Consider the following 18,437-nt stretch of genomic DNA (forward strand, 5'->3'; position numbering starts at 1 on the left):
AATTTAAATCTGATTGTATTCATATCTCTATTGCCAAATCTTATGTATTTATTGTCTTCTCTGTAATTTCTTAAAAATCAACCCTAAACTACATTCAAACTTTCTGTAAATTTTTTCTTTATTTTCCCACAGGTTTCATTGGAAATGACTGGGCTGAAATAAATTGGTAAAACAATCATGCACTTAAAATCCTAGTATTCACTGTTGTTAAACAGCTATTAGTGTGTGGATTTGTGGGAAAGCAAGAAAGAAGAAAACAGCCAATCTCAGCAGCAGAGACAGACTCTGGCTTTGAGAAACATACCACCTTGACCTGGTAATAGAATTGCTCACAGGCTTCAGAAGAATCCTAAGAAGTTGTATTAGAAAAATACTGAGCCTTAGATCACCCAGAAATGCATTATAGACCACAGAATAAATATAAAGATAATGAGCCTGGAAACAAAAGTAAAGACAAAATCTTTACCAATATTTATAGATGTTTCCTTAGATAGGGATATAAATGGGCTGCTGTATAGCAGATGTTAAAGCTGAAACTTGAAAATTACTTCACTTTGTACATCCCTCTGTTGACAGACTCTGGGGAAGAAAAGGGATGGTCTTCCAAGAGTATGATTCATCATGAAGTTTCTGAGCTGTATAATTTCCATCTGTGTGGGAGTTATTTTCATTTGCTATATTCTTATTTCAACTTATAGATCAATAGACTATGATAGTTTTTAAAATTATGAAGATACAACCAGTTATCATGAGCTTAAAAGGGGTTCTTAACAAATTATCAGTTTTGTTTCAAAGATTTTAAACTTGTGAATCTTAAAGTTCCTATGCATTGCCTTCCAAAATGTTGCTTTAAAAAGTTGTTTTATTTGTTGGTGAAATTCCATATCATGTTGTACTCAACTTCCTATTTAAACAAGTAGAAATTTTCGCAAGATTGGTTAGAACCAGGTGAGAGACAACTTTAAAAATCTTTTCTCATTCTTACATAAAACAGTCATGAGAAGTTTATGGTGTTAATGGCTAATAGCGTAGCCTCAAAAGTAGAGAGAAGACCAGTTTCTAAACTTGGCTGACCTATTCACTAGGTACTGTGATCTGATGCAAACTGTTTAACATCTGTCTCAGACTTTTAATTTGTAAAAATGGGAATAACATTAGCTACCTCAATAGCTTGTGTGGAAGGATGTAGTTTCTAAACTTGAATATCTTTCAGTAAATAAAAATAATTTTACATTACCTCTTCGCAAAGACTAAATGAAGCTTAATGAACTCCTCTTGGGAACATTATCATATAAACCAGTAACACTTTCACCTTTTAAATTTGTCTTTATGCATTAGGTTTAGGTATATGGGGGGGAATGTATTCATACACTATACAGAGGTCTGTAAGGTTTTTTAGATACCTAATATTCGTCCTTGCTCCTTTTATTATGATGTGTAATATCACTAAATATTAGCTAACCTAAATCTCAGCTCCCAGAACTCCTTGTATCAAGTTGTAGCCACCACACATGTAAGCATTCTGTCTCCTTTCTGCTGCGAATGCAACACTGGCTCTGCAGAGGCAATCATTTGACCTTAATAGAAGGTCAAGAGAACCTCAGAAACTTCTGCCTACCATCATTAAGCTGCTGAGCCAACAGTAGCAATTGGTCACCTTTTCAGTTCAATACTTTTCTGCTTATTGATGTTAAGAGTGTTACTATTAAGGATGTTAAGAGTGTTACTATTATAAAATCAGCATTGATTTTATAAATTTATGAAAGGCAAACAGATTTGATTTTCCTATTATAAGATTTCCATCATAAAAAATGAAACTATGTTCTGTTAAAAATATACAAAAGAATTTAACCTTAAAAATATAGTTGATGAGCCTTTATACCTTTCTGATTCATACTGAAGTTATTTTACCAAACATGTATCATTTTGATACACTCAAAATGTCAAATGTTAAAAGTGACTGAAACTCTAGCTATATGATCTATAAACTATGTCATTCAGTTTCATATATTAGTCTTTCTGCAGCAGTGGCAAATTCTAAAGCTCTAATTTATATGGCAGGGAAGGGAAATGAATATATATTACCAGGGATCAAAATAAGAATCAACTCTAGAAGAAGATGGAAAAGTGGAAGAAAAAAAAAAAACAAAAAAACACCATCTAGGGCCCAAAGGGATAAAGGTTTAGATAATAAAAATACAGTAATAGAAGGGGGTGGGAGGTGGGCAATGTAAAGATGTAGCTGGAACAGATTAGGGATGGACTAAGAAAATCTTTGATTTGGTAATCTTCCTCTAAGTTTTTGAGATAAAGTAGAAGTCAGAGGTGTTATTATATCCCATGGTCCAGTGATAAATGTTTAACATGTGGCACTTCAAGGGGAAAAGCTTTGATTTACAGTGTTTGCCAAGTGCCCATGGTGTAAATACTCCTACATGGCTGGTTTCAAGCTACACAGTGACACCACTGAATGCAGAGTTGAAAGAGATGGGGAACAGCTTGTTATGTAGTGTTTACACCATATAGCATACTAGATGAAAATAACCCTGTGAGCATAGATAACAGTAAAATGATTACAAAAAAATTCTAAGTCTTTATTAGCTTTGCTTTCAATACATCAATACATATAAACCTACATACTCTAGTTTTTAATAATGGCTGTGTTCAATAACTCCCCTCCAAATTCCTAAAAATTTCATAGCTGGCTCCAGGCTCAGCACTAATGTTTATCTGTATGTTTGGTTCTGTGCCTGAACTACCTACCCCAAGTAGCTCGTGAGGATAAGGTTTCCAGTAGTTTGACAAGTTATATGGCTTACTCTCTGACCCTCAGAAAATAAGGAGAGATTTAAAGGGACTGCAATTTGCTTCTCCAGACCTTCTACCTTGAGGATATGCTCAAGCTATAAAGAAAAGCTGGTTTGCCTACAAAAGTGAATGTACTGAAAAATATTTTGGTAAAACTTAGAGGGAATACTGCATTAGAAATTGATGCAATAAAGTAAGTCTGGAGCTCTGTCCACAATGAAAAGAGAAAGGAATCGATCCAACCATGGTCTCTCTAAGGAAACCCATCAAAAGCTGAAAAAAAATTCAACATGACAACATGTTCACTGCAGACTTTTAAAGAAATTCTTATTTTATGGCTTGTTTAATTTAGGGTTAGTAAACCTTTAGGGGTTTAAGCATAACAAGCCTTTTTTTTTTTTTAAATTAAGCTTAGTAAAGTAATGCTCTTATTCACAGATATATACCACAGATATTTCATCAGTTGGAAATATTTGACCTTAGAATTTTTCCAGTTTTTTGGAGTACAACTTCATATCCCACCAGGTCTCTAGTATTCAAATGCATGAAGTTCAAATTTGGAAGTATCACACCTCTTTCCTATATTTTCCCCCTAAGTTAGCTTTCCCCATTCCAATCTCTTTTTTTGCTACCTATTATGTACTCTGTGACTGATCAAATGAGTTTTCAAAAATAATCAGTTAGCTTTAATTTCCTTGCAATATTAACCTTCTGCCAAAACAGCACAATAAATCTTCAAAGTTAAATCAATCTACTTCTCTATTTTGCATACTTCTGCAGTGCTGGAGAAAAATCACTCACTGAGATTTGAACCGATATGAATTCACAGTCTCCCATCCAGAAATGCCATTTATTTTCACTCCACTCCCCAAATTTTCTAGAGAATCTTTTCCCCTTTGGGGTCTCTTTCTAGTCAGACCTCTATGGCCCTGCTCACACCATCCCAGCACTGGTACTCAAGCCACAGATCAATGAGCCAAGTAATCTGGCTACTAAGATTTTGGATCTAAGTTTGAAACTTTATCTCCACTCAGTTGTTAGAATGAAGACATTTTCCTTCTTTGTTTTTAAGAAGAGAATGAAACAAAGAAGCAATAGCTACTACTACATTGTAAAAAAAAAAAAAAAAAAAAAAAAAAAAAAAAACAACAAACTGGAAGCGTTTCTGTTATTAAGGTATAACATTTTGATAAATTCTGACATTCTTAAAAATATAGGTACAATACACATCAAGGATATATTCCTCAAACCCAAAAGTTTCCTTGTATCTCTTTGTGATCTCACTCTCTCTCTCTGCCTGCCCTCTATTCCTGCTCCCCAGGCAACTATTGATATATTGATATTTCCCATCTCTATACATTACTTTAAATTTCCTACAGTTCTATAGGAATGGAGTCACATAGAATGTATTCTTTTGTTGGTTTTTTTTTTCATTCAGTACAATTATTTTGAAGATCATATTATTGTAAATATCAATAACTCATTCCCTTTTATTCCTGGAACCTAACTTAATGGTGAAGATAGGTTATTGAAAACTACAATTTTATGTGAAATGATAATGAAACATTTTGTTCAATGTGGGCCAAGATTCTTTTTATCTCATCAACATTAAAATAAAATGTTATTCAAGGACCTGCTGTATTCCACTGTACAGATAACAACCTTTGTTTATTCCTTAATCTTTTGTTGATTCCAGTTTGGGGATATTATGGCTGCTATGAACATCCATGCATAAGATTTTATATGAACATAAGGTCTCTTTTCTCTTGCATAAATACCTAGGAATAGAAAGGCTAGGTTATGTAGTAGGTGTATGTATAACTTGAGAAACTGGAGGCGGTTCAAGATGGCGGTGTGGGAAGTTCCTGAACTCACCTCCTCCCACAGACACACCAAATATACAGCTCTATATGGAAAAATTCTCCCTGAAAAAGAAACTGACAAACTGTTTCCCAAATTGGCTGCAGCATCTTACATTTCCACCAGCACTGTATGAAAGTTCCAATTCTTCCACATCCTTACCATTCTAATTATGTATACAGCAGTACTTCATTGTCATTTTAATTTGCATTTCTCTAATGACAACTGATGTTGAACATGTGTTTACATGTTCAATTATTATATATCTTTTTGTGATATAAATATTCCATTTTTTGCCTAATTTTAAAACTGAACTGTTTTCTTGTTTAGTTTTAGAAGTTCTTTATATGTTACAGATACAAATCACCTATCAGACAGTCATTGCAAATATTTTTCTAGATTGTGGTTATTTTTTTATTACTTTACCAGCAATGTTTTTCAAAAAGAAGTCTTAAGTTTTGATAAAATTCCATTTATTTTGAGTTGTTCTTTTGGTTTTGCATTTACAAAATCTTTGCCCAACCCAACCCAACCACACAAAAATATACTCCAATTTTTGGAAATATACTTTCCTCTATAAGATTTATAGTTAAGCTTCATATTTGGGCATATTGCTCATTTTGAGTTAATTTTGACAGATTTAGTTTTTAGGGAGGCATACTAATAGGCAATTGTTTCAGTACTGTTTGTAAAATAGACCAGACTTACTTCACAGAATTGATTTTGAACCTTTGTAGTAAATCTTCAATTAGTGTTAGTTCTCCAACTGTACTTTTTCAGATTTCTTTTGACTATTGTAGGTCCTTTGCATTTCCACATGAATTATTTAATCTGTTTATCTACTTAACAAGAAAAGATTGCTGAGATTTCCACTGGGGTCAAGTTGGGAAGAAATAATATCTTAGTAACAAGACTTTCAACACAAACAGAGGGATATCATCTTTCCATTTATTTAGAAATTTTTCAGTTTCTCTCAGGAAAGCCCAGTAGTTTTCAGCACACAGATCTTTCATATCTTTCTTCAGATATATCCCTAAGTATTTTCAATGCTGTTATAAATGGGTTTCATTATATTTTCTGACTGACATTAATGTTGCTACTCTTTGGATTACATTTAGAGTAACTAGATTCTCATACACATGCCCCAAGAAATTTTTAAATATACAGTTTGTATTTTAAATATAAATTACTTTTATTTCTCCCTCATTTTATGTGAAAAATTATACTGATTTTTCAAAATTATATTTATATGCAAGTAGTTATATAATTTATAAATTTCATTTCAAAGTCATATGGAAGGATTTTAGAAAAATTTCCTGCAAGGAGGGGTCATAGGGTTTGATGAGGTTAAGACATTGCTCTAAACCATTTTGCTAATAACTTCCAAGAAACTGAATGTTTAGCCATCATTTGGTAGGACATACCATGATGCTATAAATTAATATCATAACATGTAAATTATAAATTATAAAGTCTCTCAAGGAATGAATTTCTCTGTAAACATCAATGGTAGCTGCTAATGGTATTAAGAAAAATAAAAACAACAAGAAATACACAAAATAGTTTAAGAAAATTTAAATATTTTTGTGATCCAAGGGGGGGTGGAAAACACAAAATTGGAACTCGTCAAGTTTGCATTCTGGTTCTGGCTACACCATTACTTGTGGTCCTTGTGAACCAGAGCAATTTATCTTAGCTTCCATTGTTTCTAAATTTCTATAATTTTTAAATGACGGTTTAGGACCAAATGACCCATTACTGTCTTTTCTACTACAGAAATCTATGATTCATATCAGTAGATAATTAGAAACTGTAGGGTCGTTAAACTACTACCATGTTCTATTATTTATCCAGAAAGGTTATGTTTCAATCTAAAGCTCTGACATGAAACAGTGGAATAACAATGGTTTTCAACCCCTCTATGCTTCAGCTTCTTCATCTGTAAAATAGATAATAACAGTTATCTTCTTCACAGAGTTGTGAGAAATGAAGGTTACCGTTAAGCACTAAGCACAGCACATGTAAAAAGTACTTGAGGAGTGTTATAATTATTTTTATTTGCAGACAATTACTTTTATTTGTAAAAAGTTACTTTTATTTATAGATAATTACTTTTATTTATAGATCATATACTTCCTCTTGAAATTATATGTCCTGTCAGGTGAATATTTATAGTACATGACTTCCCATTATTTAACTGGACAGGAAATATGCTGTTCTATTTAATTTTAAGTAATGAAAAGGCACAGCTTTACATTTCGTATGTAAACGTGATGGTTTTTATATAAATGAGCAGAAATATTTTCATTATTAAACTACTACAAGGATTAAGGCTTCCAAGTATTTTCCCTTCTGGATAAAAAATACTTTTCTGAAAATAAATTATTTGGAACCACATTAAATTCCCAAAATAAGGAAATCTGTATTGTTACTGGGGTAACAAAGGAAAATAAATATCTGATTTGTGATCATTTTGTGGGGACTCAAGAGAACATGTGCTACAAATTAAAATTCCATCTCTAGATGGCATTTTATCCATTAGATTAACTGCATCCAGAGTATGTTTTAAAGAAGAAAATTTCTGGGGAAGAGGGTATAGAACACTTACTAACCCAGGTTTAATTTCCTTCTTCTACCTGTGCACAAGAAAACAAGTGAGGCTGGGATAGTGATTTTCACATTTTATGCTTAATAATTACCTGAGGAAACATAAAATTCAGACCCAATCTCCATCCTCTGAGATTCTGATTAGTAATAGGTAGTTACAGCATATTTCTCAGGTCATTCTAATGCTAGAAGCTCCCAAATAAAACACTAAAAAACACACCAATAATCCTCAAAGATATAAATATTTTATAATTGTCTAATTATATTTTGTGCCTTTTATGTAAGAAAAAAGGTTCTCCTGACACCTCACCTCACATTTCTAATAATAATGTAGAGAATCACAAAAATCGATGTCATTTACTTTTCAAAGACAGTGAAAAAAAGCAAAAAGTTTTTATTTTTTGCTGAAGTGCATTATATGACAAAACAACTCAGAAAATAAAGCTAAAAGATTCAATACACTCTTTAGGAGGCTAATAAAAAAAACTCAGAATTTCAAATCACTATAGTTAATATAATTTCACACTTCCTACTCCTAAAAGTTTAAGAAAAGAAACAGAGTCGTGGTATAATTTTAACACATGGATGAACTAAACCTTCTGTTACCAGATCCAAATTATGGTGTAGGCTAGAACAATACACAGAACTTGGCAAAATGCTGATTTTTATCAACCACCAGCTGATTAGCAGACTTTATCTGCACTGTTTCTAGAAGAGTGCTCTGAGGAACAAATGGGCCCAAATCACACAGATCAGAGTACCTTCTTCATCCTATCCTACAACTATCGACATAGAATTCTGGGTTTTATATTTTAATATTCTCCCCTGGTACTTCTTGAATACACTAAAGTTTGAGAATCAGTGTGAAAGGAGAAAACAGAAATAATTACTGGTAATAGGAGAATAAAGGTAGCAGTAGGACACACCTAGGGGTTAGTAAATGCTATTCCTTGGACTGGCGTTTTTGTAAATCATGACAACTACCCAGTGTTACCACATATCTATCAGAATAGCTAAAACCCAAAAAACTGAGAATATCAAATGCTGGTGGGGCTGCAGAGCAACAGGAATACTCACTCACTGCTGATGGGAATGCAAAATAGTATAACCATTTTGAAAGACAGTTGGTGATTTCTTACAAAACTAAACATACTCTTATCTTATGATTCAACCATCATATTCCTTATTATTTAACAAAGGAATGGAAAACATATATACACAAAGCCTGCACATGGATGTTTATAGCTGCTTTATTCATAGCAGCCCAAAATCAAAAGCAACAAAGATGTCCTTTAATCAGTGAGTGGATGAATAACTTCTGGCACTGCCCTAACAATGAATATTAGGCAGTGATAAAAAAGGAGTTATCAAACCATGAAAAGATCTGAAGGAAATTTAAATGGATATTTCTAAGTAAAATAAGTCAGTTAGAAGAGACTATAAATTCAGCAGGTGGTTAATAAAAATAATCACTTTGCCAATTCTTTTCAATGTATTTTGAAGCAAGCTGTTAATAGGAGAAACTCTGTGTATGTGCGTGTGGGGGGGAGAGAGGCATTATATGAAACTATGTACTATCTACTCAATTATTCTATAAGTGTGAACTAAAAAATAAGGTCTATTGATTATTTTTTAATAATAATAAAAGTCACTACCAAGCAACTGCCTAGCATCAGGTCACAGTAATATAAAGAAAAGGCTTCCGAACTGACACCTGAACCTTTGTCACATTCTGAGAGAGCAGGCTGGGAAGGAGACAGCAAACATACATGTGACTATGACAAAAGAAAAAGTAGAGTCCACATAATACAACACAAACACACAGGATAAGCAGACCTTCAAATGAAGATATACCGGACCCTGTGTACCCACATCACTTTTCCAGAAAGTTCTCCAGCAGTGCTCAGAACAGGATACTGCGGAGGTGTTCTTCATTCTGAGAAACAACAGCCCACATCTTGTTCTCCTTTCCTCTCTCTCCTGAGAATGCTCAGTCTAAATGGTCTTAAACCAAGGAAGATCACTTTCCAAATCACCTCAAGTCTCCTTCCTCTCCTGCTATATTATTTGGGAAGACACACTTCCTGCCTCTGTTTCATCCTTCAAGAGCCACTGACAGAGCCCAGTTTACAAAAGTCCATCTGTGTGACCAGGGCCAGCCAAACTGGCTAACCAAGGGGCACGATATTCCAAGACCAGCCATCCTTGCCCAGGTCATCAGGATATCCTCTTCTCAGAAGACAATCACACACAAGACTTCGCAGTACGAATTCCCTGCCCCAGAGCTCTCCTGGACCTTGCATGAATTCCTACTGGGCTCTGAACCAAAGCCCTCCCCGCCCTCCCTTCCCCACCACCGCTGCCATCCTACTATCAGAGAGTCCCAGAGGAGGGCAGCAAGACCTGCCTGTGCTCTTTGTCCTGCCTCAGGGCAAGGTGTCCAATGCTCAGAGGGCTTGCTGCCACAAATGAAGTTCAATCACTGCCTGTGAGCAAGAGCAGGGGTTCCTTCTCAGAAGTTGCCCCACACTTTCCTGTCTGAGGACGGCAGGAAGGGCAGGGCACCCATAGAGCATTCATTCCCAAGCTCCTTTATTCTGAGACCTTCATGCTATTAAGCAGTTGTGGCCAATGCCCTAAAGCACTGCCTGCCCTTGGCATGGGGACAAGCCTGGCTCTGGTGGGGCCCTGCTTCTGATCAAGTCTGTATAAGAGAGCCCCTGAAGGGTCTAAACCAGCCCTAAATGTGGACCCACCTTCCTCAACCTCCAGGATTGGTTGACACTCTTATGGGCTGTATTGTATCTTTCAGATACTCATATGCTGAGCTGTTGATACTCTGTACCTCAGAAGGTACAGAGATCTTGAAAAGGCAATTACAGTCATCTGAGGTCATATGGGTATGCCTAAGATAGCCTGGCTGCTGTCCTTAGAAGAGAAGATTAGGACATAGAGACAAAGACACCAGAGAAAAAAGACCACTTGATGACACTATGAGAAGGCAACTATCTGGAAGATGAGCCAAAGGGGCCTCAGAAGAAACCAAATATGGCAGCACCTTGATCTTGGACTTCTAAAACTGTGAGAAATAAGTTGCTGTTCACTAAGTTACCCAGGAGTATTTTGTTATGGCAGACCTAATATGGAATGAACAAGGACTAAACAAATAAGGGAATAGATTAAACTTAGGAGCAGCAATATTCAATAATAGAAAAAAAATTAATAAAATTACTATTACTTCTAAATTTATATTACCCACCTATACCAAAATATATGAAATAACAGGAATTCAGCATGATTTAATTAGAAAAACTAAAAAATCGGATAACCCTTCTAAAAGGAGTCACATAAAAGGTGTTCTTATAAAGAATATGTTTCTCTAATACTTTTAAAAATCAAAATTGTAAGAACGGCTTGTGATGCACAATATCCATCACATAAGGTAAAATTTACCAGAACTAAAATCAGAGGTATCCCAGGAGTGATGCTTGTACCCAGCTCTACTGAGGTTCCTCTGGGATGTTGCAGGAGGCCTGAGGGATGCCACCAGGCCTGTTTGTAGGGCATAAAGTTCGTGCCTTAAACTTAAACTCATCAGGGCAGTGTTACCTCTTCTCACATTGAGGTTCTATGTAAGATTATCTTTGATTAACAATTCCACTGGGGTTAAAAAAAAAAAAAGTATGAAAACAACTCAGTCATTCCAGGTATTAAAACTTAAATATCAGAATATTAAAGGGACCTATACATAATATCATATACAGGGACTAAATTATGATTATTTCCTCTCTCAACAGAAATATTTAAAGGGCAGACATATGTTCACAATTAAAAAATACCTAATAGGGGTAGAAAACATCACCAATAACCTAAAAAAGAGTTTTCTCCTAGATACAATATACAAATCATCACATAACAATGTAATATCTTGTAACAGTAAACCTGTATGCTCTGCAGTCCACAGGTGGATAATCTGTACTACAGTCTTAGGCAAGATGTTCCTTTCTACAGGGAGAAAGTTGATAATATGAGAGTAAGTGTAGAAACCAGGCTGAGTGCTGTTCAGGCAAGGTGATCAAGCAGACATGAATCTGAGTCCCTACACTTACTGATTTGGCATCTTGGCTGTTTACTAACCCTCTCGAAAATGTTCCCTCTCCATAAAATGGGAGATGAAAGCTATCTTGAAGATTTGGGAAGATTAAAGAAAACACTGTGTAAAAAGTACCCAGCAACACCTTGTGCATAACAGATGCTCCATCCATGCCTTCCCGATCACCTCCCCCTGCAATACACCATGCGGCGCATCTACAAACAAACAGCAAGGAAAAGTAAGTTATGTAGACTATTCCCTTAAAGTATTGGATGCCATTTTTTAATGAAGTCTTTGACAGTGACATGTAAAGATACTCTTGTGGTTTCATGGGTGCTCCCAAGGCACCTCAAATCAATTCCTCTTCTAGCTCCAACATGATCTAAACAGACAAGCCTGCCTCTCCCAGACCAATCAGGATGAAAAATAGCATTCCTTTATGAAAAACTCCTCATTCTCAAAGTTTTAAAACCTATTTTATTATTTTAAATAATTTTTCTTGGCAATTAAATTTTAACTAGTTAATCTGTACTGATTTCTAAAAGAATTAGTTTCAGCAATAAACTAATTTGTGTGATTCTAGAAAAGTTAGGTAGACAAATCTATACCTAGCATAATAAGTAACTGTTACATGAAAGAAGGGAAAATCTGCTACTATCCTTACAATCATGAAATTAAAATGTTAACAATAACTAGAGAGAACTCTTTAAGAAGAAACTATGTTTCAAAGACAGCAAATGACTTGTCTAAGATTGTAAGGCAGGAACATTAAGATCAAAACTATTTTAAAGCCAAATTTATTTTTTGATCATCTTTGAAACCCTAGGGCTTTATAGCTCATTTCCATGAACATGGAAAACTGATCCCCAAATCTGAAAAATGATAACCCCTGTCTTCTATTTATTTTTAACTGAAAGCACCTATTATTCATAGTAGTTAAGAAGAAATGAAAACACAGAGAGAGACAAGAACATTTGCAGGGTAACATGGGTATGATGAATTGCTATAGATAATTTTAATAGATAATGGGAAAGGTAAAATTAAATTTACAAAATTAAAAAAACAAGATTATTAAATTTAAAAAATCAATATTGACTGAAAGAAAATTATGCATCAGACCTGGCCTAAGTACTATATATATTATTCTCACACATTTGATCTTCATGAAAATCTTATAAAGATAGTCCTACAATCCCCATCTTACAAATGGGGAAACTAAGGCAAGTGCTAACCCAGCAGTAAAGGCACAGGCAATCTGGCATCAGATGCTATGCTTTTAGCCACCACATTATACTGCTTTAAATTGAGTGATTATTTTAAAATAAAATACATGTTATCAAAACCTAATAACTGGCATTTATTTAATATGTAGTTAAAGCTCAAGATATTTATATAATAGCTTTTAATATTCCTCACTAAATACCAACAGCATTTTATTTATGTAACATTTTAGAAATACTTTAACACAAGTAGACCAAAAAAAAAAAAAAACCCACAAGTTATATATTAAGGATACAATTGTAAGGCATTTTCAGATATTCTTCTATTGGTAGTTTTAAAAGATAAAAGAAAACCTATCTAGCCTATGGAAATTGGTGCTACTCAATCTAAAAGATGCCATTATCAGGTTTCAAATAATTTAGTCATCTATGGAAAAAGAAATGAGACTGCTTTAAATTCTGTTGCTCTACATTTAACACATTAACAGTTAACAATACATTTTTAAAGAAAAATATTGAATTCTAGAGAAAATATGACTCATTATTTTTTAAACTTTTTCATTTTTAGTAAATATATTGATAATGAGGACTTCAAAAATGTCATAAAAGTTTACTTTCTATGCACTAACCATCTACTTTTAAGTGGGAAACATACACCATAGTAAAGCAATAATTTTAGTTTAGATAATATTCTGAATTCCTCCTACAAAAAATTTTATTAAAATATGAAATATCCTTTCAGTAAAACTGATGACGTAGCTTAAGTAACTTAAATAATGTGCATCATGATTTAAAACTAATATTAAAAATAAGGCAGAGTCAGGTCTGATAGTCAAAAAGTAGTCATCAAATCCATGATTTTGCTCACCCTGACTGTATATATTACCATCTAGAGAAGAAAAATAATGATAAAACCATCATAACAGTAACCAGAAAAGGAAATTCAAGTCTAATATTATGTCCATTTTTCTATCACTAAAGACAAAATTTCTGATTAAAAAAAAGTCCATTGCCAGTACATGTTGTAAAATGTCGTAAAAAGGAATAATATTGAAACATAAGGAAAAATGGTTCTTGCAACTTTTCTCCATTTCATTCTTTCCTGCCTACCTGAAATCCATGCTTGCCTCTCCACCACGTGCTCAACACTTTAGGGGGCATGTCGATTACAGAAACAATGTCTCCCACCTAGGAGAAAAAAAAGTGAAATGTTTTTAGTCAACTTTTAAACCAGCAGTTATATATAGAATTTGAGTCTCATCCGAACAAGAAGGATAGGTCCTATCTTATTCACTATTTCCAGAAAAAAAATAACATTTCCTTAAAGAACATAATAATCTTACATTTATTAAGAAGTGGTGAACACAAAAACTATGATCCAACTAACACGTGTAGCAACTTCAGAAAGTCAGATTTATATTATAGCATGTGGTTTTTAATTACGATCACCACTTCTGTTAAAATACTGTTAGTGTTGTTACTAAAAGTGATCAAATTCACTGATTTTAAAAAGATAATTTTAAATACTAATATTTAGAACAAAAGATCCTATTTACAACCAATTTAGTGAGGACTAACCACATACCAGGCACTGTACTGAGCACTATCCTTTTTTAATCAAATAGGAAAGGCCTAAGATACCTACAACTTCTTACAGGTTTTACATTTTACTTAGTAAATGTAAAATTCGGCAACAAATATTCGTCTTTTGATAGATGGTACTACATCCACTACATCGCTTTCTTTTTACATTCTAAAAGACAAACTAGTGAGTTTATACAAATATGAACAAAATCATAAATATAAATATCACACATATATAATGGAAGTTATATTCTTCATTCAAAATAAGTGATGATCTCCAAAATCATCTTCATAGTAATGTTACTAAGTACTGTAATTAAGTATTTAAGAATTTTCTTTTAAGAAAATTGTCATGAGGAGTCCTCTTCATGAAGCTATATTTGCTAAGTCATGATTTCTTTCAAGATCTACATTCCTTTGTGATAAAACCTAACTTTTCAGCTTGAGAACAGTTCAATTCTATGTAATAAAAAAATTTACACTGTCTTTTCTTGAATAGTCAGCATTTTTGTCTCTCATCAATCAATATTAAAGGAGGAAACTTAATTCCCCTTCTTTTGCATCTGATTGTAGGAAATGTTCATTTTGCTTTTCATCTACTCTTTAATTCATCTTTGAACAAACAATGAGAAGACAGCATCATTGGGTATAATTGCTAGTTACTAAAAACACAAGACAAAAGACTGAGACATGACTTTGAAAAGTTCACAAAGACAAACAAGAAAACAATCATCACTGCATGCAGTAAGTGATATGTTAGAGATAAGCCATGAGAACAGTCCAGAATGACATTTAATCCAGGGTATCCTGTGGGGAGTCATGTAATAGCATGCATAATGGAGGAGATCAAGGAGGACTTCCTACAAGAAATGGGAGCTATTTCAGATGAATTTTCAAGGATGAGTACAGTAATAGATGGCATTTCAGGATGAAAATAGAGTATGAAAAAACCTGGTGCTTCTAATTATAGAAGTGATTAAAACAAATAAAGACGGGGCTGAAAAGATAGCAAGGACCAGGCTAACACATAGCAGTCTTTAGTTGTTTACCTCTAAGGTCAATTCATCAGGGGCTCGAGCAGTGTATCTCTTAATAACATGGGCAGCACCAACAGCAGGAGTGTTAATGGATGACTCCTCATGAACTAGAAGGTGATTTCCTTTATTATCAATCTGAAAGAGAAGAATGTACCATGAGATTACTAAGAACATGGGACTTAGAAAAGGTTGACTATCTATAAAAGATACCTCAATTTGATTTAGAGAGAACATAATCCAAAGAACCTCTTTAAAATAAAGAGGTTGGGCCTCCCCGGTGGCGCAGCGGTTGAGCACTGGGTTGCGAAGCTGCCCGCGGCCTCTGCGGCGCCGGTTCGATCCCCGGCTGCTCCCCGGCCACCGGAGGAGGGTCCCACATGGCGCGCAGACCTCTCCTGCCGCCCGCTGCTCCCCTCAGCAGTGTACTTTGGTCCTTCTGCCTGCTCTGCTCCCCGCTCTGGCTCTGGTGAATTCTCTCACCCTCCCGCGCTTCTGACTGTACCCAGTGCATGTATAAACAAAACAAACAAACAAACAAACAAATAAATAAATAAATAAGCATGCCTCTATAAAAAAAAAAATAAAATAAAATAAAATAAACTACCGTTTATTGAGTACTTAATGTGTGCCAATCACTGTGCTGTGCATATAACATATACTATTTCATCTCATAATTCTAAAAGATACTTATCATTTAAAGGTAAAGATGCTAAAGCTAAAAAAAAAAAGTTATGTAATTTATGACATTAAGAAATTTGTCCAAGATCTCACAGCCAATAATGAAAGAGTTAAGATCTCAATGCAAGTTTTCCTTGTTCTAAAATCTTTATTTTTTATACTTGAAACATAATAGCTATCAAAATTAAATTGTTTCTTAAGTACATGATTTTGAAATAAATTTTAAAAATATTTTAAAATGGAATTAGATAATACCTCCATCCAGGTAAGGGCAGGTCCACAATTGATCTTGTTGCCAGCAATAGCTGAAAGGCGGGACAGGTAAGCCATAAGCATCTGAGTGACCGACTACAGAGAAAGAAAAGATTCAGTGGTAACTCAGAATAAAAGTACTCTGCTTTGTCAGAGGAACTGATGTAAACTGTTTCGTTGGGTTTTTTTGTTGTTGTTGTTGTTTATTTGTTTGTTCTTTTTTATGGTGGGAGAAACTGCAGATTTTTAGACATTTTAACAGTTAGAGAATTTTTTGCAGTGGCTTCACAGTTCCATGAACTGAAACTAGGGGCACTTACATAGTAATTCTCTGTCTTTTGTAAACTTTAACCCTCCATCATCAGGGGTCATATTATTTTATAGATTCTAATTTGTTTGCTTTCTCTATTTTTGCTCTGAAAATACAAAAAGATAATAATAGCAGAGACATACTTGGTTTTCCTTCCCAGTTTCTCCCTGCCCTCAGAAACCTTTCTCCAACACCTGCTATAATCTTCCAGGCACTTGCCTATGGCAGGACAGTCATAATCAAACCTTTTTGTCCTACACTATGGATCAGCTGATTGGTCTAGGAATGTGATCATCAAATATTAGTTGGTCTGACAAGTAAATGTAGGAATTAGAAATTGTGATACAAAATTTCAATTCAGTCTGGCTGCTGTCTTAAAATGGGATAAAAACCTGGGATCTTTTGGTAGAGTCATGTTTCTCAATGGTCTTAGCAAAAAGTACAACAGATAAGCAGAGGTGGGAAATGGAGGTAGAAAAACTTCAGGTTTTCTATCATGTCTTAAATTCCTGAGATCCTGTGGCAGTGGCAATTCTTGCATAAGTAATAATGCCTTTATTTTGCCCTATCTGCTTAAATACATTGGATTCTATAATTATATATTGATAAGGGCTTTCCCTCAGACCTTAAAAGATATCTGGAATTTTGTTTTCAAGTTTCCATTGTGGTGGTAAGGAGTTTACTGTCAATACAACTCTTGGTCTCTTTGTTTTCACTGTCTGGAAGCGTTCAGGGTTTTCTCGATTTTGACATTTTGAAATTTCTAACCAGTATTTTTACATGTATGTCTTCTCACTCATATTTAGTACTTAATGGGTCCACTTAATCTGAAAACTTAGGGAGTTGTCTCTTTTTCTTGGATGGGGGATTCATATTAAGTTTTACTTATTTTCATCCACTCTTTCCTCCTCTAAACCCCTATGAGAGGAAAGTAGGAACTTCTGGATCTATTTTCCATGATCTCCAGCTGTTCTCTCACAACTTTTAATTTTTTAATCCCTTGGAGGGCTATAATTTTATAAATTAATTAAACTGCTCTTCTAACTCACTAATTTTTTCTTGATTTGTGTCCACTTTGTATATAGTCCAATTGGATAGGTTTACTCTTATAGAAATTAACTTCAATGACCAGATGTTCATTTCTAAGATCCATCATTTTCTTTTCATAAAAATCTGATCTCATTCCAAAGATGTGATGGCCTCACATTCTCTCTGAGGATAGTAATCATGACTCTGAACTACCTCAGTTATTTTGAATTCTGCTTTGGTATTTAAGATTTCTGTTTTATCTTCTGCAATTCTCTTGCATGTTTCTTATGCTATATTTTCTCACCCCTAAAAATCAAACATTTCTCACAAATTTTCATTCCCTGGAGGTTCCTTTTATTTTCTGATATTATAAACAATCTCTTTTAAAAAATTTAAAGTTCTTTTCATATTTTCCCTAGAAATTTTTGGCAGGAGTGGAAGTACAGGTGTATAAATAGCCTGCCATCATAAACTAAGCAAATAGCATTTTTCAAAATGCATTTCTTTGATTGATATCTACATTTTTCATATCCTAAATTCTCTTTGAAGAATGCTCTGCTCAAATTCTGCTTACTTATATGTCATGATATGAGCTTTATTTATAAAATTATTTATTGAACATACTTTAATTATGAACAGCCTACATAGCATTACTAATTTTTCGGTTATGAAATAGTTAAGTAATCTAAGGAATCATCCTGAGTGTTTAATATAAGCCTTTAATTAGTATATGGGCAAAATTTTCCACTAATTTAAATGCTGTGACTATTTCTGTAGGTACTAATTGCTTACCTCTGGACTGTCCTTCAGGGCATCAGAACGGGGAAGCTCTGAGAGCTGGGAGAATCGGCGGTCATAAATACAGAGATGAAGGTGTTTATCAAGTACCCGAAAATCTTCATAACTTCTTTTAACAATCCAACTTTTGCCCTTTGAATAAGGAAAAAAGATTCTCATGA

General features: G+C 34.1%; 1 protein-coding gene across 7 annotated transcripts in view; it reads right to left on the minus strand.

Annotated features, from left to right (window-relative positions):
* Positions 1-18,437, minus strand: part of ARHGAP32 (Rho GTPase activating protein 32) — a 197,208-nt gene that overhangs the window by 58,102 nt on the left and 120,669 nt on the right. For all 7 annotated transcript variants that reach the window (XM_037505620.2, XM_037505619.2, XM_054693201.1 and 4 more), the window contains 4 exons: positions 18,271-18,408; positions 16,143-16,235; positions 15,222-15,344; positions 13,699-13,776 (listed from right to left, as the gene is read on the minus strand). In XM_037505620.2, coding sequence (XP_037361517.2) covers positions 13,699-13,776; positions 15,222-15,344; positions 16,143-16,235; positions 18,271-18,408 — 432 coding nt within the window. The remainder of the gene's footprint in view (positions 1-13,698; positions 13,777-15,221; positions 15,345-16,142; positions 16,236-18,270; positions 18,409-18,437) is intronic.

The sequence above is a fragment of the Talpa occidentalis genome, unplaced genomic scaffold (genome assembly GCF_014898055.3).
Source record: "Talpa occidentalis isolate TD23 unplaced genomic scaffold, MPIMG_talOcc4v2.1 talOcc4.12, whole genome shotgun sequence".
Taxonomy (NCBI): Eukaryota; Metazoa; Chordata; class Mammalia; order Eulipotyphla; family Talpidae; genus Talpa; species Talpa occidentalis.